Here is a 27868-nt window from a genome sequence, read left to right as displayed (position 1 = left end):
GTATGGCCTGTGCTGTGTGTCACTGGGGAACAAACACGAGCTCTCTGATTACACACGAGTGTTTCCGCTCAGGTAAGAGCTTCGTCCGTCGCATTCATGCCGTGTTTTCACTGTGTCCGGCTGTTGGTTTAGTGCTTTAAAGAGCCTCTCAGTTGTCAAACTCAATGTGACGTGTTAGTTTTTGGCCTAGTGTTCTCTGTCAGAGCTGTGTGGAGATTCCCTCAGGCATTCAGAGAGTTAAAAAGAGCCTTTTTAGCCACAGCCTTTCCATGTGAACTCCCTTCGTACACGTTTCCCCCCCTCTGCGTATCAGTCGTGGAGCTCTGAAAGCAAGCCGTGAGAAAATGAGGTGAAATCCTGCGGAGAGAGAAGAACAGAAGTGCTTTACTCCTTCCTTCCAGTTCATCAGCTCTGAAGCGGACAGACTTGAGGATCCCTCACATGATAGTGCTTACAGTTACACACACATCTCTCTCTCCCGGGATAAATCTCCCTCCACTGCTCTGGGAACTTGGGAACAGCATCCCATGCTGGTGTGAAGACTTTCTGAAGCTCTCAGGACTCCCTCAAACAGGTACTGATTTTACAGAATCACATTTGAGTGATAATGTTGTGTTTTGACAATATTCCATCATTTTAACTGTGAAAATAATTCAATAAATGAGCAATAAGATCTGTATTTCAATGTTGCATAACTTTAACAAGCATTATTTGAATGAATAAATTGAGGCATCTATATAGCTTATATATAGGCTATATATATATATATATATATATATATATATATATATATATTATAATGTACACTTTTTAAATATATAATTTACATAAATGCACATTAAAATAGTTTTGAATCGTGATTCATCTTCATTAAATTTTGCATATAGGCCTACATATAGCCTATATAAAACAAACTCGGGTGCAATATGTATGAAATCAAAAGGAATATGTAAAGGCCTATATTAACGCACGTGAATTTTTTTTTTTTTAAATATTGAACTCAATTAACGTTGTATCTGTTTTCCCTGTCATCCTGTCATAGCGTTGCAATATATATCCACGCTCTTATTCATGCAAATGCTTTTAAACCAGTCTGTGAATCTCCTGTCTGTGTGAAAAGTGAATCATTTGTGCACACAAACTACTGTCACATGGACAAAATTATGCTAAAATGCCCGATTTGTCGAGTATCATCATCGCAAGCACAGTCTTAAAATGAGTTAACTGAAGTCTTAAAGGAATGTAAAGATAAAGGGTTGTGAAAAAATCTGAAGGTCTTAAAGTGAGAACAGCCCAATAAACCTGCTGCTGTCTGTCATTATAATCAAAGAAAAAGAGGACATCCCTCACTGCTCTTGACTGAATAACGTTTGTAGAAGGATTCATCTATATTTAATTATAATTTATGCAGTGAAGACTGTAAAGTTTTTGATAACTTTATTTAATTTCTATTAGGCTTGCTATGATAGTCAGTGTTAGGCGGTGTTCAGTCGCAACATAATTTGCCCATTGCGCACCGTGGACTTTTTTTTTTTTTAGTTTAAAGCGTTAAAAATATTTAACGCAATTAACCCATTATCCGTTTTTTTCTGTCACCCGTTGACTAAGCGTGTATGATCGGTCTTATTAATGCAAATGCTTTTAAACCATTCAAGCCCGACAAGACCAAAGAGACCGCACAGCTAGGTTTATAGGGTAGAGTGGGGGAAAACGCCCCCCTTAAGGAAAATGTGACATTACAGTGAAACAAAACATAAATGTGACTAGAATTGCCATCCCGGTTTTGAGTGACTATGGCAGGAGTTATTCACCAAATATTAAAATTGCTCAGCCTTCATAATTAATTAGTATTTTCACTGAAAATATTTTTGTACAAAGGGGGCGTTTTGCCCCAGCGGTGGGGTAAAACGCCCCCCAAGGTGGGGTAAAATGCCCCCTTTCTTACCAACCAGTTTGCTTCATAGATCAACAGCAAAATTAACAGACAATAGTTTTTAATCGTTTTACCCCTCAGCGTAGCTTGCGTTTTACCCCGCAAGCTATGAGTTTTTAAAAAAATGTTTAATTTTTAAAATATAATTATATTCCTTATAAATAATATATGATATCATCTCAAACTACAGACTTCACTATTCATCTATCATACATCACTGCGATATCCTGCAGAACAATATTCTCTTAAACACTTATTTACTAATATCTGAAAATTATAGCATTTACCCTGTAGGCTAATCCTCTTCTCTTCAAATATGTCGCTGGTGTCAGCTTCTCCATAGAGATTTGTATATCCCCGTTATCAACGTAGTGCGGTAAAAATGTATCTTGACTACTTTTAGTGGTTATTTTGGGAAAAACAGGTGGGGGGCGTTTTCCCCCACTCTACCCTACTCGACGCGTCCGCGCGAGCACGAAGGTGCACGCGCAAAAATGACGTCATTGTGGTGTGGGCAGTCGTGCGCATTGGGTGCGCAAGACCCCATTTCGCTTGCCGGTGTGCACCGCTTTTTTTGTAACGCCGCGCGCGGCTCCGCATCCGAAGATGAACGACTTCGAGACTTCATTTAAAAAATGAGCATACAATAGCATAAAAAGTATTTTTAATGAACATAAAGGTCCATGTTTAATAAAAATGTTCACGAAACTTAATGAAATGTTTAGTGAAATTAGAAAATATTTAAGAGATCGTTAATATTGTATACATTTTCATATTTATATATTTTGTTTTAATGTCACGAGTAATAATCTCAGGGTTTACTGGGTTTTACACGATTCTTTTTGTAGTGTGGGATTGGTGGTTGTGTACTAAAATAAACATTGTCACGTGTGTATAGCTTTCTTCTTCTCACCGCTGATTCCTGATGGTTAGAGGACAATTACTCGAGTCACCCCCTGTCGTTTCAAAGAATACAGTACAACGGCGAGCGCGTCAAGTTTGCGCGCGCAGTCAGCGTAGACTCGCGCTGCGGAGCCCAAGGGGGCCAATGTTTCATAAAAAACTGAAGCTTCCCCGGGCGCCGCCATTGATTAGCGGACCATCACCTGCTGTTAGCATCCATTGACTCCCATTCATTTTGGCGTCACTTTGACAGCGAATAACTTTACATCTGAGGCGTTTAAAGACTCCATTTGTCCATTATTTTTTTCTAAAGAAACACGTAAATGTATAAAAGGCCTCCATTACCTTGTATATTACGTTATGGCCCCTCAGAAGCCGTTTTTGTAAAAATAGGCTAACGATTGCGTCATAACCACACGACTCTCTGGAAATGACCGTATAGACAGGAGGAGAAGCTCGCAGTCAAACGCTAAAGTACTTCGCTAAAGTTTCTCCTGCTCCCAGCTCATGGACAGCTCCATACTCACACTCTCCGTCACTCACCTGTAACCTAATAATCATGATTCATGAATGCACTCCGCTATCTTTTAACACATCTCCGGCGAACGGCTTCTTCGCGCAAAAGAAAAACTCTTCATGCTTCTTCAAAAACTCTTCAGAAGAAAAGCTCTTGATTATACGAGACTACTGTGAGTATGCGCTTAGAGCTATTAATGTCGTGAAAAATACATACAGGACACTGACAACGCGCTGCCAGACAGGACCGAGCAGACAACATTTAATATGAAACAAAGTCTTAACTTTCAAATTTGGTCAGTCAAAGAAAATTAAACCATTAATTGGTGGCTCTTTAATGTGTCGTGACAGATTGCCTCAGTTAAGGCTGCTCGTGAACCGATCATCTTTTCCTTGGTTAATTTATAGCATCGAATTAATCACATGAATGAACATCAGAAGGAATGTTGTTTTAACCGCGGAAAGACACTCCGTTATTCAAATCCACCGATGTTAATCTACTAACTCTCCTGACTACTTTCTCGGACAAAAATGACGGATTATGATTGGTCAGATCGCCTGTCAATCAAACTCCATGCAAAGGGTGAATTGAAAGTGAAAGTAAAATGCCTACAGTTAAGCAGCTTTGCACCAGCACCAGCTTTTTATAGGCAAAGCGATGTAACCGTGGGAGAATTTTATCACCGTCACATCTCCTACCAGGTATGTCCTACCAGTATCTATATATTTTATATAAAGTTTAGAGGTACATAATGCTCACATCGTCCTATTTTGGGTAAAAATACAACAAAATACGAAGTATGAACATAAGATAAGCCATAAGTTTGTATCCGAATGAGCACTCTTTTGTACTAAAAGTGTAGCCTATAATAAAATACAGGTGTCAGCAGTTAACGGGTTAATGTAACATCTCCCATTTCAGGACAAGCAAAATAATGTCAACTTACTCTCTGTACAGTGGCCAAAAAGTATATATATATACTGTATATGTGTGTGTACAGTACATTTATGCATTATGTGTGTGTTTGTGTGTATACACATACACACACACACACATATTGAACTCCTGATCTTTTAAGCAGTGTATAAACCCAAGGGCTTATTAGTGCAAGTTAATATATGAGTGTTAATACCCAGACATGTTTAAGCCAGTGTAAAGGCATTACTGTCTCTCCATCTGAGCTTTAAGCACATAAAGATTAAAGTGGCATTGGCTGTTTTCCCTGCTGGACCTTCACTCGCCGCTTTAGTGTGTTTTATTATCGTTTGGAGTGTGTCCAGAAAGAGCATTCCATTGATTTTTACACACTGAAGTCCTGATAGAGGTCATGGCAACGGAGACGCATCTTCGAGACTTAGTATTCATGTCCAATCTCTGGTGTTTCTTACAACAAACTCCTCGACATTTCTCACAGTGAAGAGGAGAACATCAAGATATCAGTCGACTCTTGATTTAACCAGGGCGTCTCGAGACACTTTTTATGGACGCTTGTTTCTGCCACGGAATTGTGAGGGAAAAAAGTCAGAATCGTGAGATGAAAATTACCTTTTTTATTTTTTATTCCGAGTTATTTTGTGCATTTGCTCTAAAATCTAATATAAATGAAATTAAAGGCCACTTACGTGCACTTAAAGAGATACACTTTCACTTAAATACTTTAAAAAAAAGTTTTACTTTAAAGTACATTTTAAATGATTGTTTTAATGATATTTTGTCTTGCTTTAAAGAAGCACACTTATTTTAATGTGTTGACTAAAATACTAAAGCACATGTAGTGTGATATTTGATTATGTAAAACTGTAAAAATATGACATACAAGTTTCAATATGACAAAGTATATTTTAGTTTGCCATAAATGCTTGTCATTCAGCTGTATACTTTATTATTACATTTATTTATTATTACGTATTTTATATGTTATATATTATAACCACATTTCAAAGACAATAGAAGTAATTAGGAAATTACATAAAAAGATGTACTTAGTCCCAATTAACAATATTCTTATGGAATATTGCAGTATTTTTTCTAAATGATTTATCCGTGCACATCATAATTATTGGTTTGAATTCATGTTCCTGGTAATCTTGAATCAGAATAACAGCGACTTCTCCTCTCTGGTGACGAGGGCGGGGCAACCTGTCACTCACATGAGCTCCACCAATAGCAAACCACAACCATCCAATCAATTCGCCACAAACAAACTCAAGCCCCGCCCACATTTGCTCTTGTTCCAGAAGCCATCATCACAACTTCTGTTCCATGGTGACTTTAAGTCATTCTTAAGTGTGTCATAACAAGCATTTTTAAGTTTAACTAATGGCAAATTTAAACACATTTTCATTTAACTGCATTAAATTGACAGTGTCCAGAAACATTCAGTTTGCACTCTTACATTTATTTTTTATTTTATGTATGCTAATGTGCCATTTGTTCACATATCATTTGTTTCTGGTATATATGTGTTGTGCAGGTCAATGGCGAGGATCTCCACTCATATGTGTGTGCTGGTCTTGACCTTGATCCTCCTGGTGTGTGAGATTGTGGTCGGCCGAATCTGCAGATCCCTCATGATCGCGGTGGACAGCTTTCACACACTCTACGTCTTCTTACAGTTGTGTCTGTCGGCATTAAAGCATCATCCCAGTTCTCTTCCGTCTGATGAGCATCTGGACAGAAGGAAGCGTCTCGAGCCCTTCGGCGTCCTGATCTCAGCTCTTCTGATGGCGTCTCAGTGTGTGTCCATCAGTCTGGAGATCCTCACACACCTCGTGCAGCCAGAAGCCATTCAACACCCACTCTTGTCTGTTGTGGTCGGAGCAGTTAGCCTGATATTAAATATACTCGCATTGGCCTGGAGAAGGAGAAGTGGAGGGATGGATGGAGCTCATTCTCCATCAGAAAGCAAAGGTGTCTTTGATTACATATTTGTGTTAATGACCAGAGATTGAGGAAGCAATCTAGAACACGAGAGGAAAGCTAATACAGGGATTTCTGATGTCTTTCTCAAGATCCCGGTCAGTTTTTCTGTTTGCCGTCCCTTAAAAGCATCTTTGTTTAATCATATGATTAAAAGTGAAAATGGTCGTCCAGGTTAAAGAGCTGAAACACAGTAATGCAGTTACAATATTATCGAGGAAGAAGGTCTTCGCTGCAAAACCAAAGTTGGAAAGTTAGCAAGATTTTCATGCTGAATGTCTTCATGTTGGCCCTAAAATCACTCAAAATCCCAAACCAAAAGCCCTAAACCACAGAAACCCAATCTGAAAATAAACATTTTTTTTTTGCATTCGTCATTGGGTGGATCTGAATTGTCAAAACATCTCTCAAAATGCTTGCTACGGATGCGAAAAACGCAGGAAACCGAACCCGGTCCGAATGTTTTTATGACGGAGGCAGTGTGCAAACGTGATTGACACAACGTGAGGTCGGTTTTTTTTGACGTGCAAACATTTCAGACTCAATGTGCAAGACCTTTAGTGGTAGAAATGATCAGTTGTGCAGTGATGAGAATATATTGATTATTTAATTTCACATTTCTTTAGTGATATAGGATATGCAATCAGTTCCACGTTCTGTGAGCTGATGTTTCGTGCCTCTTATGATCCATCAGGTCTACTATAATCTCTGTGATGATGATGATGATGATGGTTGTGTTGTAGATGGTCTTCAGGATGACGCACTGATGTTCTGCAACCCTGAAGCTTCCAGTGTTCTGGATCCAGATCGAGGCTCTTCTGAGTCTCCAAACCTCAGCGCCACTAAACCAGTTCCTGAGTCCAGTATCGGTGAAAGATCTGAGGAAATCATTCAGAAACTTCCAGAAGAGCCTCGTCACCCGACCGGCACCGAACGCACCGGTGAGAGAGAGGAACAACAGCACTGGATCTTATGTCATGCTAGTTTAAGAAGAGATGTATTTTCTGCTCTCCAAGGCTGCATTTATTTAACCAAATACAGTAAAATCAGTAATATTGTGAAATATTATTAGAATTTTAAATAACTGTTTTGAATGTGAATATATAGTAAAGTGTAATTTATTCCTGTGATCAAAGCTGAATGTTCAGCATCATTACTCCAGTCTTCAGTGTCACATGATCCTTCAGAAATCATTCTAATATGATGAGTTGATGCTCAAGAAACATTTATGATTATTATCAGTGCTGAATTATATATTTGTGAAAACTATGTTACATTTCATTTCAGGTTTCTTTGATGAAAAGAAAATAGACATCATCATTTATTTGAAATAGAAACATTTTGTAACATTAAAAATGTCTTTACTGTCTCTTCTGATCAAGTTAACGTGTCCTTGCTGAATAAAAGCATTCATTTCTTACCCCAAACTTTTAGATGTTAAATGTTTCACGGTTTCCAATACATTTTACGCATCAAAAAAAAATGTCAACATTGATAATAATCAGAAATGTTTCTTGAGCAGCAAATCAGAATGACTTCTGAAAGATCATGTGACACTGAAGACTGGAATAATGATGCTGAAAATTCAGCTTTGATCTAATTTTAATAGGCTATACACATAGAAAACGGCTATTTTAAACTGTAATACTATTTCACAATATTACAGCATTTTTAATCACATAAATGCAGCCTTGATGAGCAGAAAAGACTTATTTTAAAAATGCATTATCCCACACTTTTGACATTTACGATATAATCACCATTTAACACACTGTAATTAGTTTGTTTTTAACCTGCCAGTTCCCCGGTGTTCTCCTGAAGTCTCCAGGTTTCGAAGCATCATCCTCAGTGTGATCCAGGATCTGCTGTGTCCACTCCTCGTGCTGTGCACCGGGCTGGTTCTCCTGCTGTCCGAGGCGCACTGTCACCGGCCTCACTCGGACTGTCACCTGCTGGTGTACCTGGACGCGGGCCTCTCCTCGGCCGGGGTGCTGGTGCTGCTCTCCGCGGCCCTGCCGAAGCTCCACCGCTACGGGCTGCTGGTCCTCCAGGCGGTGCCGCGGCACGTGTGCGTCGATCAGGTGCGTCGGTGCGTCAGCGCGGTTCCCGGTGTGTTCTCGGTGCACGAGCTGCACGTGTGGCAAATGTCTGACGCGCTGCTGGTCGCGTCGCTGCACGTGCACTGTCCCGACGCGCTGAACGCAGCGGAGTGCGGCGATCTCATAGCGAAGATTAAAGACGTGCTGGGTGTGTTTGGCATCGAGCACTGCACCGTGCAGCCCGAGCTCCTCTCCGGGCCCGGGAGACCCGCCGGCGGGTCAGGCTGCAGTCTGCGCTGCGGGAAAGAGTGTGTGGAGAAGCTCTGCTGTTCCCAACAACCGGCGGATGATGATTCCCACATTCCCGAGGCGCAGAGACCCGTGTGTGTCCAGGAGGAGAACCCCTGCTCTCCAGCGCCTCAGAGGGAAGAGGAGATGATCAGAGATGTGGTGATTGAGAACACATACCTGTGATTTAACGAGGTTGTCGTATTTTTGTGAACTGACAGCGTTGTACTGTACATGATGGAGACTCCAGCAATAAACGCTTTTAATATATGCAAAAATAGTTGAGTTTATCACTACGGAGGCTCAAGTCAAGTCACCTTTGTTTATAGCACTTTTTACAATAGGGTCATGTGGGACATTTTTTGCATTTCAGACTTCTGTGACATATTGTGAAGTGTAGCCAAACCATTAAATCCACACTCAATACCATTAAAAAAACCCAGGATGTGTCCTAATCAAATCAAAAGAGAAAATTCAGATAACACTAGAGAAATTATAGACATATCAGTGCTCTTAGTGCAAGTGGTCTGAGACAATCTGCAGCTTTCTAATGTGGGACAGTGAAAAATCTATGATAAAAGACCAAAGATCACCTTGATTCATGTAGAATAGTAAAATCTTCTTAAGTTAGTAATTCTCTTGGTTATGGATGGATAACTGAACATCCTCAGACAGATAATACAATATCATCTAGTTCAGTTTACTTAACAACAAACACAAGCAAAAACAACAACAAAACTTTAATAAACTTAAATTCATAAACGTTCTGTCAACTCCAGTTGAAAAAGCTTAATCGTAACAGGCTTTTTCTCCATCCTGAACTGCCTTAATAAAAACAAACCGCAGAGATTCACTCTGGACTCCTACAATTCTGGAAACAAGTCCTTAAAGGGGTCATATAATGCCATTTTTGTACAAGTTAATATGATTCTTTAGGGTAATTAAAAATTCTCATTAGTATTGTAAGAAAACACTCATTTTACCTGGTCAAAAACAGCTCTGTTTTCAGCACGCCGTTTAAGTGCATGTGTCTTTAAATGATAATGAGCTTTGCTCACCCCGCCCCTCTGTTCTGTGGGGCGTTTTGACACAACACTGGTGGAGTGTTGCCTTGACAACAGTTGAGGGTATATTTTGAAGAATGGCAGCGGGAGTCTCTGAGGACACATCTGTGCAACCGTATCAATTTGAACCGGAGTCGGACCCGGAACAAGATGACGGCCCCGAAGAAGTTCGACAATTAAAGTAAGCTTAGTGTAGTGTTACCACGTTAACTTTAACACCTGCGTACACCGTTTGTAATAACACAATAACCATAACGCGTTGTTCATTATAAACGTGGGATTATGAATTATATTGAGAACGTCGTACATAGAAAACATGCCGTAATGTACCCTGAGTGTAAACAGCCGCATTCATCGTGAAGCGTGCTAGCGATTTGCAAAGATTAATATAAATATTAATATAAAGGTTAATAAAACGTTACACTCACTTCTTCTTCTGGAGGTGCAGCAGGAACAGGAATAGTTGGTACCGATCCTTTTTTCAGGAGCAGCTTCTTAGCAAAACCAGCTTTATACTGACCCTCGTTTGTAAAGCAGTCTAGTGTGTGAAATGATTCGCGCAAACATGAAAGCATTGACGTTGATCGTGGGGAGTATTCCCTTCGAAACAAACTCAGCCACTGCGTCTTCAGCGGTTTGGATTTAGGAACATCAAAATGACTGCTGTGTTCCTTATTACACCCAAGAACAGAACACCACAATCTCTGACGCCATTCTGCTCCAGCGTATCAACAATGGCGGACTATGATTGACAGCTCGCTCACGAGCGAGCGAGGGCGGGTCTGTGTTGAAACGCTGCTGTCAATCAACAATCGTGGGAGGGGTGTCCGACCGTGTGACGAACGGCTTGATTTGAGACGGGGAAAACATATAAGAAGATTTAAAAAAAAAACACTGGATGGATTTTTATCATTTTATGATGGTTGTGTACAGGCACTGCCAACACACATTTCAGTACAATCAACTTGTAAAAGTGCATGTACCATTATATGACCCCTTTAATGTCAAGACACCTTCATCGTCTATAACCCCATTGTTCTCTGCACAGCTTTCGTTAAAAATCATTTTAATATATGTTTCAAATATGATCATCAGGTTTATTTCTTCATCTCTCAATCATTGTTTTGCATTGCATTATATGTTTTAAAACTACAGAACTTTGATCATGAAACTAATCATGTAAAAAAAAAAAAAATGTTTACTAATCATTTAAATATCATCTTACTAAGACAAGTATTGAGAGATATAGAGTGACGACTGATATTTATATCCATCGCTCTGCTTCGTGTCGTGCCTATAACTCCCTTCAGCTGTGACTACTTCACCATACCTTATAGCTTACTTAATGTTGTTGCTATACTGTTATAAAGATCTAATTTATTCACATTACAAGCATCAGAACTTCATCTTACTTTTTGCTCATAAATATTAGCATTTGTCAGGCTTTACGGAGTTAAAATGTTTCAATATATTGCATTTTATCAAGTTTAGGATGGGTTTGTATTTTGCATAAATGGATGGCATGTGTTTTTATATAAGAAATCTCCTCATAAACATAAAACTGCCCCTTGAAATTAGGCAAGTATTGAAAATAAACTGTAGGCCTACATACAAGTCTCTCACATTCTCAGTTACTATGTAGCTCACATGACTTTACTTTTGCACCATTTACACTCTTGTGGAGTTTGAAACACTACGCAAAGTAAATGTAATAAATTCCATGCATCATCTTTTGATACTAATAAATTGCATTTTAATACATCTGGATGCATTCATTTCTTCACGAAGTTCTTTGAAAACACACACACAAAAAATAAAAAAATAAAAACACAAAAGATGTGAATACTGTAATGCCCAAAGAGCAGTGCTTTGTTTTGTTAAGCATGAGAAATTTGATCTGTGAGCAATTCATAACACACATAGAAAAAATAGAATTCTTTAAAGGAAAGCAGACATTTGTTAGACATGAAATACCCTTTTACTGATGCTACAAGTTTGCAAAAGCCACCTTAGAAACAAAATAATAAATGTTGCAGATCAGTCTCTTTATAAAGACTCTTTGAAGGCATTTATGAGGTTTATATTATATAGTCAATGACTTTTATTTTGAAATGCATACAGCGCCTTTCCACTTCCGCAAGTAATTTGCGACATCCGCTCTTTCGCTGTTTCCTTACAACGGCTAGTACAAGTAAATAGCTTTTATCATGAAGAAATTATAAATACCTACTAAAATATCCAATACAATATGAATGTTTTGCCTTGAAACCGATGATCATGGCGAGGATTGGAGAAATTATTCATCTTAACGTCGGGGGCAAAAGGTTTGTGTATTGAAGCAACTGTTATATCCTGCTCGAAACAAGCCACACACTTCATTAACACACTTAAGAACTGTTAGACACTTTAGTGTAGTCTTCATAACACCTAGGCCTAGTCTGCAGTAGAGTTTCAGCATTATCCCGCTCACTGAGACAGTAATGAACATCTGCACACCTATAGAAGCAGCAGAAAGGCCTGATCTGTAACCCTGAATCCGCTTTTCTTCTTCTTTTTCTGTGTGAATATACAAACTCAGGTTCAGCACCTCCAGACAGACTCTGACGTGGGTTCCCGACTCCTTTTTCTCAAGGTTTGTGTGTCAGATCAAGCTAAAGCTGATCAAACCCTTCCTTCCTCTATGAATACTGATCATATAAGGGCTTTTATAACGTAAATTAGGTTTTATAATAATAACAACTGACCACACTAATTTACAGATTTTTTATTTTGTCATAGCTCTCATTAGGACATTTAAAAATTTATAATATGACAGCTTTTTTTGATTATTGTTATTTTCTGTCTAGTTTATTAAGTGGACGGATATCAACACTGAAAGATGAGACTGGAGCGGTAAGGTTTACTCTCTTCCGTTCATATGCTAATAATAATATAATAATAATAATAAATGTTGCAGATCAGTCAGTCTTTACGTTTAAGATTCTACTCTTTGAGCCATTTAAATGTTCATTATGTAAAATGTGTCTCTTCAGATTTTCATTGACAGAGATCCGTCTCTGTTTGCGCCCATTCTCAACTTCCTGCGCACGAAAGAGCTTCACCCCAGGTAAGACATATAGTCTGTATATTTTATAAATGTGTCAGATAGTCTGTTAACGGTGATATGGATGATTTAACACTGTGAAATGAAGTCTCTTATTATAGAAAGTGTTTTTATGGCAGGTCCATAGAGGTTCACTTATTAATGCACGAGGCAGAGTTCTATGGGATCACGCCGCTGGGTAAGATCTGCGCTGCCATCATTCTCATGGTGTTATCCATATGTTTATGAAAGGAAATGAAGGTTTAGTGTGTGTGTGTGTTCCTCCTCAGTGAGAAAGCTGCAGTTGTGTGACGAGTTGGATCGCTCCTCCTGTGGGAACGTGTTGTTTAATGGATACCTGCCGCCTCCAGGTACAGAACACACCAACCCTGAGGTCGTATAACAGGACAGCGTCTTTCAGTCATGAACACGTGTGTGTGTGTGTGTGTGTTACAGTGTACCCAGTGAAGCGCAGGAACAGGCACAGCGTGGCAGGACCCCAGTTCATGGGTGGCCGTTCGGCGCCGGTGGAAAGAGCCCCTGTGAGGAGGAGCAACACAATGCCACCGAACCTGGGCAACGCTGGCATTCTGGGTAAAGCGGTCATCGAGGAGCGAGTGCCAGGTGTTCGACATTCTCCACTTCTCTATTCAATTCTGTTCCACATAATGTTATATTCCATTCTACTCTGACATGCTTTGGTCTATTCTGTTTACTTTTAGCTATTCTATTTTCTATTCTACTGACTAACTGTGGTCGACTCGGCTCTATTTTGTTCTTTTCCACCTCTGATTTACTCTATTCTGTGGTTTATTCTATTTTATTTTACTCTGTTCTACTCGGTTCAATTCTATTTGCTCGATTCTACTCATTTCTATTCTATCATTCTATTTTATTCTATTACTCAGGTTAACTCTACTCACTTTCATTCTATCCTGCTAATTTCTATGTGTGGTTTATGCTGTTCTGTTCATTCTATTTTACTTTGTTCTGGCTATTCTTTTTTTAGTCTGTTGTTCTCTTCTCAATTCAGCTCTTCTGCTCTGATTTGCTCTATTCTATTTGATTTTGTTCTGCTCTGATCAGTTTTGTAACATTATACTCAGTTCTTCTCATATTTATGCTGGTTTAGTTTAATCAATTCTGTTCTATTTCATTCTCCTAATTTCTACTCTGATTTGCTTTATTCTCAACTCATTTCTGTTTTACTTTACACATTTCTACTCTTCAGTCCTACATCTCTGGTTTATTCTATTCTATATTACTCAGTTCTGCTCTGAGTTCTTTTCTATTATACTCTGTTCTTCTCATTTCTACTATGCTTTATTTTATTCTGCTTTATTCTACTGGTCGGTTCTTTTTTACTCTCCAAATTTCTACTCTGATTTGTTCTATTTTATTGTATTCAGTTCAATTTTACTAATTTCTACTCAATTAGTCATTCTTATCTTCTCAGCTCTGGTTTATTCTATTCTATTTTACTCAAATAATTCTCACCCTAGTTTATTCTACTCTGATTTACTCTACTCATTTGCACTCTGATTTGTTGCATTCTATTTTTCTCAATTCTACTGTAGTTTAATCCATTATATTTGACTCATGTACTCATTTAAGGTGTGCACCCTTACCAGTTTAAAATGCTAATTTCTAATCATTTCTGTCCTCGTGTGCTCTTGTTCAGGTCCGGTCTCTGATCCAGGCATGGTCAGGATCATATGTGGTCATCATAACTGGATCGCTGTGGGCTATGCCCAGTTTGTGGTCTGTTACAGGTAGGGTTTCTATGACGACACGTCACAAATAGAAATGTTTAGGATGCACACATTGAAATACGGCATCCCTCACGCTCAGGGTTAAAGAGTCCACTGGATGGCAGCAGGTCTTCACCAGCCCTCGACTGGACTGGGTGATTGACAGGGTGGCTCTGAATGCCAAGGTCATGGGCGGGTCACTGGGAGACAACGATAAGATGGTTGCTGTGGCGTCGGGCACTGAAATCATTCTGTGGGCGATCTGCCCTGATGGCAATGGCAATGAAATTGGTACGTTCTTATTTCATTAAGTTATACTTCTTTCCACTCCCTTTCGAGCAACTATTATTAGTGTAAATAATGTATGTGGATATGTGTATCAAAATTGTAGTGTGTGTGTGTACAGGTACACATGTGTGTGTATATATATGTGTATGTGTATAGTTATTATTTGTAATGTATATGTGTGTATGTATTTATATGGGAGATAAACTGTGCTATGTTTTATATATATATATATAGATATAAATAAATGTTTTTTTATTTATTTTTTTGTTTTTTATTGCTCTAATAAACTTCAATCAAATCAAATAAATGCATATGTTTATTTTATTTTTTGTGTAAATGTTTGTAAAGCACAGTTCCTGATCTGTGTGTGTGTGTGTGTTCTGATCCACAGGTGTGTTCAGCTTGAATGTGCCGGTTGAGGCTTTGTTCTTCGTGGGGAATCAGCTGATTGCCACCAGTCACACGGGTAAAGTGGGAGTCTGGAACGCCGTCACCAAACACTGGCAGGTACGTCGAGCTCCAGGACTGTTCGGGATTAGTTTGATGTGTTCTGCATTTGTTCACATTATGTCTGATGCATCTAAACTAAGGGAAGTGCTCACTTCATGATGTCTTACCCATTCTGTGCAGAACCAGGACGTTGTTCCCATCAACAGTTGTGACACAGCCGGATCTTTCCTCATTTTGGGATGTAATAATGGATCTATTTACTATATAGGTAAAGTGACCATCAAACCGGAATACTCTATTGTTTTATGTTTGTTAAGTTTTGATGCATAATCAGATCAAATAATCAAACACTATTTAAAGGGTTAAAAATGTCACTTTTATCATTAATTACTCACCCTAATGTCATTCCAAACCCGTAAGACTTTCGTTCATCTTCAGAACACAAATGAAGATAATAATAATACATTTGATTTATGATGCGCTTTTCTCACACTTGAAGCGCTAACAGAGTATAAGACCAGAAAAACACAAACAATATAACAAACCATATAAAACAAAACCATATAAAACAAGGCCATACCCTGATTAGCATCCAACACTTAGATATGTTAAATGAAATCATCATAAAGAAACTGTAAAATAAATCCATATGAATTATGACGGTTCAATTCAAGCCTTCTGAAGAGACACGATCACTTTATATGATTAACATGTTTAATTTAGGCTTTTACTCACATGTAATCATTAATAAAGGCATTTCTACTGGGTTGTAAAATATAAACAGTTTATTGTTGAATTTGAGGCTAAAACAGTGATTATTGTGCTGTACTGGATGCCGTTAGCTTGATTTATACTTGCTTAAGCTGTCATTTATTGGGATACATTAAAGAATAGCATCCAGCTCTACTGTGTGTTCATGACTGTTCAGATGTTCATCACGCTGATCTCTGACATCATCATCCATCATCTTTCAGATGTCCAGAAGTTTCCGCTGCGGATGAAGGATAATGATTTGCTGGTGACCGAGCTGTACCGAGATCCCACTGAAGATGCTATAACTGCTCTGAGTGTCTACCTGACGCCCAAAACAAGTAACACACCAGCCTTAGATATCCTCACACACACACACACACACACACACACACACACACACACACACACACACACACATTCTTGTACATCTATCTTTATGAGGACATTTATTGACACAATGCAATCTCTAGCCGCTTACCCTAACCTTACCCATCACAACTAAGTGCCTAACCCGACCCCTGACCTTAAACCGACCTTTAACCTCATTATAACCTTATCCCTAAAACCAAGTCTTGACCCTCAAACAGGCCTTTAAAGGCTCTCAGAAAATGAGGACCGACCAAAATGTCCTCACTTTACTCTCTTTGTCCTCACTCCAATGGTCTAAAACTCAAACTGGTCCTCACAAAGATAGTTGTACAAGTGTACACACACACACACATCAGCCTCAGATATCCTCACACACACACACACACACACACACACACACACACACACACACACACACACACACACACACACACACACACACACACACACACACACACACACACCAGCCTCAGATATCCTCACACACACACACACACACACACCAGCCTCAGATATCCTCACACACCAGCCTCAGATATCCTCACACACACACCAGCCTCAGATATCCTCACACACACACACACACACACACACCAGCCTCAGAGGCCCGTTCACACCAAGTTGATAACTATATTAGCGTCCACACCAGTTTTGTCGTCTGCCGCTTTAAATGCTCGAGCTCTTTAAAGCAAGATGGATTCTGATTGGCTGTCAATGTTTTTATCTGGGAATTATCGTTATAGTTGTGGTGTGGACTCTGCTATTCTTTTATATTTAGAACGATTTGTAGAACTATCTTTATCAGGCCATCCTTAAAAATATTTTGGTTTGCAGTAACAGCAAAAAAAAAGAAAAAAAGGGTCGGTAGGTCGGTCTATATTTTTTTATATAGGCTATAAAAAAAAGATTATAAAAAAGTATAGATTTTTCATTTTTAAAAAATAAAATCGGGGGGGGGGGGGGGTATATGACATTTTTCACCTATGTGGCTATGTCTAAGGGCTGTTTACACCAGGCCACTTCATGCGTTTTCTCAGATCGGATTGCAATCTGATTTATCAAAACGATTCCATTTACACCTGGTTACATAGGCTAAATGTGTGTTGTTTTTTTGCGGATATAAATCCGATCTTCAATTACCGCTATATGTAGATTTAATGGAGTGCACGTCACCGAAAGCAACAGTTATGACTACATTATTTTATTTATCATCAGCTAAAATTTCTGAATCAAAGCCCACAATAAGAGAAAGCGGAAACAGCCCTGGTAAGATCATTTCGTTTCTTTACATTTAATGATGATGATTGTGTGTTAAGCGTCAGCGACTTACTTTCACTTTGATTTGCGATAGTTTGCACGTTGATGCTCAGCTTCTCATCTGCGGCAATGCGTGTTGCAGTAGCGTCGTCATATCTGACTAAAACATGACATATAGCCTATAACACGCTCTCGCATGTTTATTTTTTAATAAACCATATTCAACAACATATAAAAATGAAATAATCTTTAGAGTAAAGCCGCAGCCATCATTACCAAGCGCGAACCATTGACAGTGAATGAAACGAAGCAAACTTAGCTTGCAGGCAGTAGTGTGACATGCGTTAACGGTTAACCAATGGTGTAATTGTAAACATAATCATAGATGACGCGCCACGGGTTTTTATTTAAAAGAAAGAACGTAGCTTATGGTTGTAGGTCTAGGCAATTTATATTCACAATACTTAATAACTAATATTATTTTATTGCATTTGTATTAGTTGTTTGAAGAGTTAAAAAAAAAATCGGTCGGTCTTAACGCAAGTTTACAACCGGCAAGTCGGTCGGACTGAAAGGGAAAAAAAATAAATAATTGGGTCGGTACTAAATTGACAGGGTCGGTCGGGTTACGGCAAACAAGAATATTTTTAAGGATGGCCTCATTGTAGTGAAGTGTACTGAAGTGATTTCATTAGTATTATATTATCTGCAAGAACAGTTTTTTTTAAATAAAGTGCACGTTCAGCACATTTAAGCACACTTGTTCTGCACAGTGCTGTTTCATGTGTGTGATGAGTGTGTTTGTTCAGGTGACAGTGGGAACTGGATCGAGATCGCCTACGGCACCAGTTCAGGCTCAGTGCGTGTCATAGTCCAGCATCCGGAGACGGTGGGATCCGGTCCACAGCTCTTCCAGACCTTCTCTGTTCACCGCAGTCCTGTTACCAAGATCATGCTGTCTGAGAAACATCTCATCTCTGGTGAGGAGGCCATGTCTCGATCATGTGTGACCCTGGACCACAGAACCAGTCACGAGTCGCACGGGTTTATCTGTGGCAATAGCCAACAATACAGTGTATGGGGCAAAATTATAGATTTTTCTTTTATGCCAAAAATCATTAGGATATTAAGTAAAGATCATGTTCCATGAAGATATTTAGTAAATTTACTGGATGCAGCACAATCGCCACCATAAATGAACAACTTTAAAGGCCATTTTCTCAATGTTTAGATTTTTTTTGCACCCTCAGATTCCAGATTTTCAGATAGTCGTATCTCGGCCAAATATTGTCCTATCCTAACAAACCATACAGCTTATCTATTCAGCTTTCATATGATGTATAAATCTCAATTTCAAATAATTGACCCTTGTGACTGGTTTTGTGCTCCAGGGTCACATATGCAGAATACAGTGGGGATAAAGCTGTAAAATCACTAGTAGAGTTAAAGCTGCAAGCAGCATTTATCGGGGTTCAAGCATTTAAGGCCTTTGAGCAGATAAGGCAATTTACTAATGAAATATGTGTTTTTTAAAGCTTTTTAACAGTTATAGCGGCACCTATGGTCCGATCTCCATAAAGTGTTAGCTACCCAAATGCAAAAGTTATTGATCTAGAGAGTCCAGAGAATTGTCCTAGACTGGTTTGGTTCCGATCGGGCGAGAAACCAGGGACTAGTTCGCGAAAGTAGGTTTTCTTTAGGTTTAGGTTTTCGACATAGCAGAACATTTCTCTAAATCGAAATTGGTCTAAGAGTTATGAGGGATTTTGTACTTTTGATTGCTGTAGCGCCACCTATGGGCCAGTCGGGGTCATACTCTGATAGGTTGTCCCCAAATTGAGGCCTACCATCTGGCCAGGTTTCAAGTCTCTAGGCCTTACGGTTTGGCCTACACGATCAGCTTTACAAATCCTTACAATTACAATAGGGTTTCAGCATTTCATGCTTGAACCCCTGAATATGTCTTCCTCCATGCAGTGTGTGCAGACAACAATCACGTGCGGACCTGGACGGTGACGCGTTTCCGAGGCATGATCTCCACCCAGCCTGGCTCCACTCCTCTCACCTCCTTTAAGATCCTCTCACTGGACGACATCGACGGTCATGGAGGCTGCGCTGCTGGGACTGAAATCGGTACGATGACATGATCATTCTCAAACAGCCTCATTCCTTCAGGACCAAACGTGTGGAATAATTAAGATCTTTCAGGAGAAGTTTCTTATGCTCACCAAGGCTGGATTTATTTGATTATTTTTTATAATTTAGGACAACTGTTTTATATTGTGATATATATATAGTGAAATGTAATGTATTCCTGTGATCAAAGCTGCATTTTCTCCAGTCTTCAGTGTCACATGACCCTTCAGAAATCATTATAATATGATGATTTGATGCTCAGTTATCAGTTATGATCAGCACTCGATTATTAATAATGGTTCTTATAAATATCAATGTTGCAAACCGTTTTTGCTGCTTAATATTTTTGTGGAAACTGCATTTTTTTATAGAAAGAATAGAAAGTTGCATGAACAGCATTTATTTAAAAACACAAAATCCTTAAATTGTAACATTAAAATCTTTACTGTCACTTTTGATCTATTTAATTTAATGTGTCCCTGCTGAATAAAAGTGTTCATTTCCTATACAAAACATCTTATATCAAACTTTTAAATTGTATAGTGCATCACAAATATGAAGCAGCAACTGTTGTCAACATTGATAATAATCATAAATGTTTCTTGATCATCCAGGGTTTCCGCGGGGTCTTAAAAAGTCTAAAATTTTGAACTTTAAATTTAAGGCCTTAAAAAGTCTTAAAAACGGCCAGATTTTCATCCTAGGCCTTAAATTTCATTTAGTCAGGTCTAAAAAAGTGTTTACCCTCGTTCATTTCCAGAAACGCTGGCCGCAGAAAGTTATTACAAAGTAGCAAAAAAGTATTGAGTTGTAGCCTACAAAGCGGAGCCCTAGAGCAGGGGTCTCCGTCGCTCGCGTGCTACCAATAGCTCGTGGCTTGATATGAGCTAGCTCGCCAGAGGCCGTTCACATATCGCGTCTTTTGCGCGCTCAAGTTTGTTCAAATGTAGGCGCGCGCCAAGCGCGCTCATAATTGAAGCGACGCGCTAATTTTTTTACCAGGCGCAACGAGATGAAAAAAATCTAAACTTTTCAGAATGCTGCAAACGCACCGCAGGTCATGTGACAGGAACCAACCAATCACCCCTTTCCATAACAACATTGAAAGCTCAGTCAACATGAAGGATGGGGGGTGCACCCAAACACTACTAATAAATATAAGCTAATGTGTAAATGTCAGTAATTTAGCTTTTTTGACTCAATCTTTTTATAAAAAATGATTTAAAGGCTGAAATATGAGGTTTATCTTTGTATATAACCTTTTTTGTCAAAACTTTATTTGAACTTGTACATGTTAGTAGATAACATGTTGCAAGACACTTTTAAAATCGTATTTTAATGTTTACGTAAACAAAAAGTGCATATTGATGCTAATCAATTTGTTATTTGCTGTTTTTCGATATAAAACTTGTTGAATGGACTTCATTCTGTAGTATTAGTACTTTTTGAACAGGATTCTGTGATAACCGTGATAATTTTGGTCACTTTAATCATCTCATCATTTCCTCTCTAGTTATGATCAACTAAAATCAACAATAATTGTGTTTTTACAGTATAATATGCAAAAGTACAATTTTAATTTACAATTAAAAAAAAATCTACCACACACACACACATTAGATAATCCTAGATAGATAGAAAGATAGATAGATAGATACTCTAATGATCCTGAGGTAACTATCTATCTAACTTGGATAATGCGTCGTGTAGGTCTTAAATTTCAATCTTTATGGTCTTAAAATGTCTTAAAAAGGTCTTAAATTTGACTTACTGAAACCTGCAGAAACCCTGTCATCAAATCATCATATTAGAATGATTTCTGAAGGATCATGTGACACTGGAGTAATGATGCTGAAAATTCAGCTTTGATCACAGGAATAAATTACATTTATAATTACATTCATAAATTACAAATTCCCACTATTACTGATTTCTCTATTTCTGATCAAGTAAATGCAGTCTTGGTGAGCAGAAGACACTTTCAAAGACGTATTATTCCAGAATGTTGACCGGTAGTGTATATGTATTTATTTGCTGCACTGGTCATGGGTCAGATGTGTGCATGCCGCTTGCTCCTGCAGGTCCGTACGGGGAGCGCGACGAGCAGCAGGTGTTCATCCAGCGTGTGGTTCCTGACACTGATAAACTCTACGTAAGGCTCTCCTCCAATGGGAAGAGGTCAGTTTAATATAACCGCCATTAAACTGTTGTTCTACACAAACTACATGTCCAGCAGTAACACTTCTGACTGCTTAAAGCATAACTCTCGCCAAAATGCAACCTAGGCTCTTTTTATTAATCTACCCGAGTCAAACTTTCGTTTAAAAGCATAATTAGAATGGAAACGCCACTTTTAAGTTTGACCGTATTTTCGTTTTCGGTCAAATTGCCTTGTGAATGGGAGTGCTTGGGGCACGACTATGATAGCATCAAAAATCGCTATTTTTAAAGCACTAAGAAGGCTCGACACAACATGAAACTGTGCTGGAAGTCTCACCAGGGGCTCTACACATGAACTCCAGCATTGAGAACATTGTTTGTGGACACAGAGTTTACTAAAAAAGAAAGATTTTGTACGACTCACTTTATCAGTTAGTGTTTCCGGTGGCTGGAATTCTGTCAGTCAAAAGTAGTCGATCTCCGAATGCAACGTAATGAACTGACTCCATATGAGGAAATGTCATGAACTTGTAATCTCAATGAAAAGCATGGTTTTTAGATAAAAAATTATCCGTGAATTTATGTGGAAACAAGCTTTAGGAGCTTTCCATCTCTACTCTCCTCATGTTACGTTGCATTTGGAGATCGACTACTTTTGACTGACAAAATTCCAGCCACCGGAAACACTAACTGATAAAGTGAGTCGTACAAAATCTTTCTTTTTTAGTAAACTCTGTGTCCACAAACAATGTTCTCAATGCTGGAGTTCATGTGTAGAGCCTCTGGTGATACTTTGAGCAAAGTTTCATGTTGTGTCGAGCCTTCTTAGTGTTTTAAAAATAGTGATTTTGATGCTATCATAGTCGTGCCCCATTCACTCCCATTCACAAGGTAACGAAAATACGGTCAAACTTAAAAGTGGCGTTTCCATTCTAATTATGCTTTTACAAGAAAGTTTGCCTCAGGTAGATTAAAAAAAAGAGCCTAGGTTCAATTTTGGCGAGAGTTACCCTTTAAATGAACTGATTAGACATCCTTGGACCGCGTATTGAGCAACACTTGTGGGAGGTGCTAAACGTGATCTCCCCTTTGAAGGGTGTGTGAGGTGCGCTCAGTTGACGGGACGTCCATCACAGCGTTTGTGGTGCATGAGTGTGAGGGATCGAGTCGCATCGGCTCCAGGCCCCGTCGGTATCTCTTCAGCGGACACAGCAACGGCAGCATCCAGATGTGGGACCTCACCACGGCAATGGAGATCGCTGGGAAAGTGGATATCAAAGGTGAGCATGGGAGCATTAATGTACATCCAGCCGGTTGTTATCTCAGAATGAACCCCGACAGGGTGATCCGCGGGGTCTTCATCAGGGTTTATTCTGAGATCACACACACACACACACACACACACACACACACACACCTTGAAGGGGTTTATTCTGAGATCACACACACACACACACACACACACACACACACACACACCTGAAGGGGTTTATTCTGAGATCACAACCGGCTGGATGTACATTATCCTGCTTATTACACGGACACTTGCCACATAGTGTGCATCGGGTCCTAGGCTGTGGAATACCCTCCCAATTTCCCTGAGAACACTGACCTCCTTACTTGAGTTTAAACACAAACTAAAGTTATATTTTCTCGAACAGGCATTTCCTTGATTTTTTTTGACGAGGTTTTTATATTATATTATGTTTCTGTCTTTCTGTTTTTTGTGTATTTTATGTAAAGCACAGTGGTCAACGTTGGTTGTGTTTACTTGTGCTATATAAATAAATAAAGAAAGAAAGATAAGAAAATAATTAGACACGAAATATTGATCTGAGTTAAAATATTGAATTAGCTCTTTAAACACAAAGCTTCCGCGGAGAAGCAGTTTCAGCGGCGAGATCACACTAGACGGACATTTAAGAGATACGGTATACAGTCATAACACTTATTACACAGCATTTCACCACTTAAATAATTATGGAGATCAGAGATATTGATTTCCGATTAAACTGTTTTAAAATCATTCCTGTTTGTATCTTATAATCCAACAGTGTACAAAACAATAGTCACAAAATGGCCGCCGCTGCGTTTGTGTGAAATGAGAGAGAGCGTGTCCATGATACTGGATGGCATAATAAATAACTGTACACAAAATATTGATTCGACTGAGTTGTAATATTTTATTAGCTCACCAAACGCAAAACTTCCACAAAGAAAACCCGTTCCTAGCGAGCGTGTAGCGCTGCTGACTCCAGTGACCCGGATGAGCCTGTGTTTCTGTTCTCAGCGGCTGTTATAGAGGAATAACACACCACTGGATGGAGCGATTGACCAATCAGAATCAAGTATTCCACAGAGCCGTGTAATAATGAATGTGAGATTCAGTGTATGTGCTGTAATCATAAGTTTGTGTTTTGTGTTGAAGCTCTGGGCGGTCCCACTGAAGAGGAGCTTCTGGAGCTTCTGGACCAGTGTGATCTGGCTCTGACCCGAACGCCAGACATGAGTCCTGCGGCCTCTCTCACACACTCCTCTCGCAACTCCATGTGCAGGTACACACACACCTTCCCACACTTACCCGGGTTCAGTAAAGGAAGAGTTCACTTAAAAATGTTTTCTCATCCTCAAGGTGTTTCAAACCTGTATGAGTTTCTTTCTTCTGCTGATATTCTGAAGAATGTCTGTAACCAAACAGCTGATGGACCGCAGTTGACTTGTTTGATTACCGACATTCTTCAGAATATCTTCCTTTGTGAAATTAATACAGGTTTTAAACAACTTGAGGATGAGAAAATGATGACAGAACTTTCATTTTTAAGTGAGCTAACCATTTAATTTATACTCAAATTGTTCTTTCTTATTCTGTATTCTGTTAAATTTAAAGGATTTTTGTAGAGTTAGGGGAACTAACCTAAACGTTATAAATGTGCAAATGTTTTGTATTATCTATCAGTATTTTACATACTGGTATTTTACTCTTAATGTAATAATAGAATGCAACTAATCTGGGTTTTTTCTCTCTCTCAACAATGCAATTTTGACTCGTTGCAACTTATATTCAGGTGTGACTTTTTCCCGGATTATAGGGTGTATTATAATTCAGGGTTTCTGCGGGTGTTAAAAAGGTCTTAAAAAGTCTTAATTTGCCCTTACACAAATTTAGGCCTTAAAAAGGTCTTAAATAAGAGCAGAATGTCTTAAATTCAATAAAGTAATGGCATTAAATGTTGCAAACATTTATTAAAAATGTATATATTCCTCAGTATTGTTGTCCTATTTTCCAATACAGCAAAACAGGACTTCATATTTAATGTCATTTTGTATCCAGTAAATGTATCTTGATTTAAGAATCGTTAGACGTTTGCACTGGAAAACATTCTGGAAGACTGTGGAAATTAAATATTTTTCTGCTGAGTGATCAGAGTAAAAGTTATTTCCATATTCTATTGGTTGGGAATAGAGTGATTCAAGCTACTTCTATGTAAAATGAGTGAACAAGTAATGCATATCTGTAGGAAGTTGTATTTTCAAACTCTGTCTGAGAAACACATTGAGATGTAGTAGCAACTCTTCAGAGAACATATTGCTGTAATTGTGTTGCCTTCAATTATTCCTTGCATTTTCTTTACTTAGTCTTAAAAAGGTCTATAAAAAGTCTTAAATTTACCTTCATAAAATCTGCAGAAACCCTGTAATTGTAATTACTGCAATATCCAGTGCCGGCAGATCAATAATATAGCGAAGTACGTGGCTCTATCTGCTTATTGGTCTCTCACGTGTTTCCCCACAGCCTCCAGTCTCAGTTAAGTGAAAGCACTCGAGCTGGCGCTGGTTTCCGGGGCCCGATTCCTCTTTCTGGCAGTCTTCCTCGTCAGGTCCCTCTGGTTCCCTTCAGTAAACCCCGCGAGCTGCCGGCCCACCTCGGCCTCAGCCAGTCCTCTCTGGCCAGCAGCGCCAGCAACAGCCCTCACCCGGGCCGGGACCGGGACGGCCTCGGGGCCATCCGGAGAGGCAGCTTCGTGGAGCGCTGTCAGGAGCGAGCCAAGTGCTCGGACGCGGGCGGCCTGGACCCGGGGAGGCGGAGCTTAGCGGCGTGCAGCGAGCTCGAGGCTCGGCTCGGACTCAGAATACCATCGTCGTTCTCAGCCCTGCCAGCGCCATGTTTATCATCGACACCACCACCACCATCATCATCATCATCATCATCATCATCAGCACCATGCATGAGAAGACCAGCTCCTGCGGCTCCAAACGCGTCTCCTTCACCCCTCAGTCCAGTTAGATCACAAACGCCCACGTCTCCCAGGCGACCTCTGACCTCTCCGACCAGCGAGAGCCCGTCCAATGAGAACGCACCCGGGCCAGAAAGCCCCGCCTCTCCTCCTTCCACCAGCCCTAAACCTCATATGAATGAAACCAGCTTCTGAGAGGGAGATTTATTATACTTTACAAAATATCAGTATCACAGGGTGCCTTATAATATTGAATGTGGAGTTATGAGATTATGTATATCGCATGCAAATGAGGGGAATATTCACATTCCGTTACTTTTTTTCTTTTGAACAAAGAAACATGGAAGTGATTTATATATTTACTCCTGACACTTTTTGGTCATGTTAATGTGAAGGCAGGATTGTTTAATCTTGTTTTTATCAAGCTTTAAAGCTGATTATTATGTTTTTGCGTGATTATAAACTTCCCAAGCGTAAATATGCGAAGACAACTGAAAATCACTGAAACGTAGGAACACTGTGGCTCTAGAGCTCCCGCTTCTTTGAGCATCAGCAACACTGGCTCAACCAATCGAGTGAGTTTGGGGGCGGGGCTGTGTGTTTAGCCAGCCAATGGCAGATCAGGGGTGTGTCTATTCAGCCTCTGAATTATTGATTGCTTTATCAGTTCCATCTGGTGATGCGCAGACATTACACACTTCAGCTTCTCAAGGCTTTGTGGTTTAGTCATGCTGGTTAGTTGAGCTCTGGTTAGTATTACTGCATGAGCTCTCAGACGCAGATATGTGTGCACATGGTTCAGATTAACAGGGTTATGCAATTGTGCTCGACTGCTAATTTAGTTTTTAATAGTCAATGCTAATACTGATATCTATAGAGCAGGGTGGACATATATATAATGGTAGCAAATAAGATGTACAAAACATAGATGAATTTAAATGAATACTTATTTTTACTCAAAATTGACTAAAAGTATCTGTAAACAAAAAAGTCCCACTGGTCAAATTTGTAGACTCTATATTGTCTTATGACGATAATCATAAAATATCAAACAATTTGTTGATGTCTGGAATAAGTAGTTCTTCTAAAAAAAATTATATATATACATATTTATTTGAATATGTAAAAACAATGGTAACACTTTACAATAAGGTTTCATTTGTTAACTAACAATAACAAACACGAACAAACAACTGTATTTATATGAACTATTAACAAAGATGAATAAATATTGTACAAATGTTTTGTTCAGTTCACAGTGCATTGACTAATGTTAACAAATACAACTTTTGATTTAAATTAGGGCTGCACAATATATCGAAATATCGGAAATTATCGAAATATCGCAAATGTGTGTATCGTGATGTGCATATCGCAACCGCTTACAATAACGTGAACTAAAGACGAAGAGAAAATCACTTGGCTGAATAACTTTTGTAGCTTTAATAAGAATCAGGATATATTTAATTCATACTGTGAAAACTAAGCAGTGTTTTATTATTCAGTTTCTGCTGTTTAATAACCCTGATGTAGGATAAGCTGAACCCCTGAACCCCGAGGTTTACACTGATGTTAAAATAACACTTCTTATACCACAGTAAAACACTGATGTTCACTGTCAGCAGCTGTAGGGATGTTTTATAGTCACAGAAAGAATGTGAAACGCATATGCAGGTTAAATAATTTTAAAGATAATTTAAGTTTATTTTACACACTTGAAGCAT

The 27868-nt window shown here is 39.1% G+C and overlaps 2 protein-coding genes across 4 annotated transcripts; both read left to right on the top strand.

Moving 5' to 3' along the window:
• Nucleotides 1–111: 111 nt before the first annotated feature.
• Nucleotides 112–8867, top strand: LOC311291088 (proton-coupled zinc antiporter SLC30A1). 3 transcript variants are annotated; one of them, XM_084409961.1, is made up of 4 exons: nucleotides 444–574; nucleotides 5827–6263; nucleotides 7016–7213; nucleotides 8073–8867. In XM_084409961.1, the coding sequence occupies exons 2-4, from the start codon at nucleotides 5831–5833 to the stop codon at nucleotides 8783–8785; spliced, it is 1344 nt and encodes a 447-aa protein (XP_084266087.1). In that variant the 5' UTR covers nucleotides 444–574; nucleotides 5827–5830; the 3' UTR covers nucleotides 8786–8867. The 3 variants fall into 3 exon arrangements, with proteins under 3 accessions (XP_084266088.1, XP_084266087.1, XP_084266086.1); XM_084409962.1 differs by lacking the exon at nucleotides 5827–6263 and having other exon boundaries at nucleotides 112–574; nucleotides 8073–8851; XM_084409960.1 differs by lacking the exon at nucleotides 444–574 and having other exon boundaries at nucleotides 5448–6263; nucleotides 8073–8851.
• A 2928-nt stretch (nucleotides 8868–11795) lies between these two features.
• Nucleotides 11796–27122, top strand: shkbp1 (SH3KBP1 binding protein 1). Its single transcript, XM_084409224.1, has 18 exons — nucleotides 11796–11987; nucleotides 12242–12295; nucleotides 12510–12555; nucleotides 12696–12769; nucleotides 12886–12944; nucleotides 13036–13116; nucleotides 13202–13369; nucleotides 14427–14517; nucleotides 14597–14787; nucleotides 15176–15291; nucleotides 15415–15502; nucleotides 16209–16325; nucleotides 18423–18593; nucleotides 19591–19746; nucleotides 21831–21927; nucleotides 23005–23189; nucleotides 24338–24464; nucleotides 25703–27122. The coding sequence occupies exons 1-18, from the start codon at nucleotides 11935–11937 to the stop codon at nucleotides 26337–26339; spliced, it is 2511 nt and encodes an 836-aa protein (XP_084265350.1). The 5' UTR covers nucleotides 11796–11934; the 3' UTR covers nucleotides 26340–27122.
• Nucleotides 27123–27868: the final 746 nt, after the last annotated feature.

This window comes from Rutilus rutilus, assembly GCF_951802725.1.
Source record: "Rutilus rutilus genome assembly, chromosome: 5".
NCBI classification, from domain to species: Eukaryota; Metazoa; Chordata; class Actinopteri; order Cypriniformes; family Leuciscidae; genus Rutilus; species Rutilus rutilus.
This window is presented reverse-complemented; position numbering and strand designations above follow the sequence as displayed.

Coding starts and splice junctions, on each gene's coding strand:
- LOC311291088 (XM_084409960.1), top strand. CDS start 5,765: ATGTATGCTAATGTGCCATTTGTTCACATATCATTTGTTTCTGGTATA. Junction 6,264..7,015: donor TTCTCCATCAGAAAGCAAAG/GTGTCTTTGATT, acceptor GTTGTGTTGTAG/ATGGTCTTCAGGATGACGCA. Junction 7,214..8,072: donor GACCGGCACCGAACGCACCG/GTGAGAGAGAGG, acceptor TTAACCTGCCAG/TTCCCCGGTGTTCTCCTGAA.
- shkbp1 (XM_084409224.1), top strand. CDS start 11,935: ATGATCATGGCGAGGATTGGAGAAATTATTCATCTTAACGTCGGGGGC. Junction 11,988..12,241: donor CTTAACGTCGGGGGCAAAAG/GTTTGTGTATTG, acceptor ATACAAACTCAG/GTTCAGCACCTCCAGACAGA. Junction 13,370..14,426: donor CATCGAGGAGCGAGTGCCAG/GTGTTCGACATT, acceptor GCTCTTGTTCAG/GTCCGGTCTCTGATCCAGGC.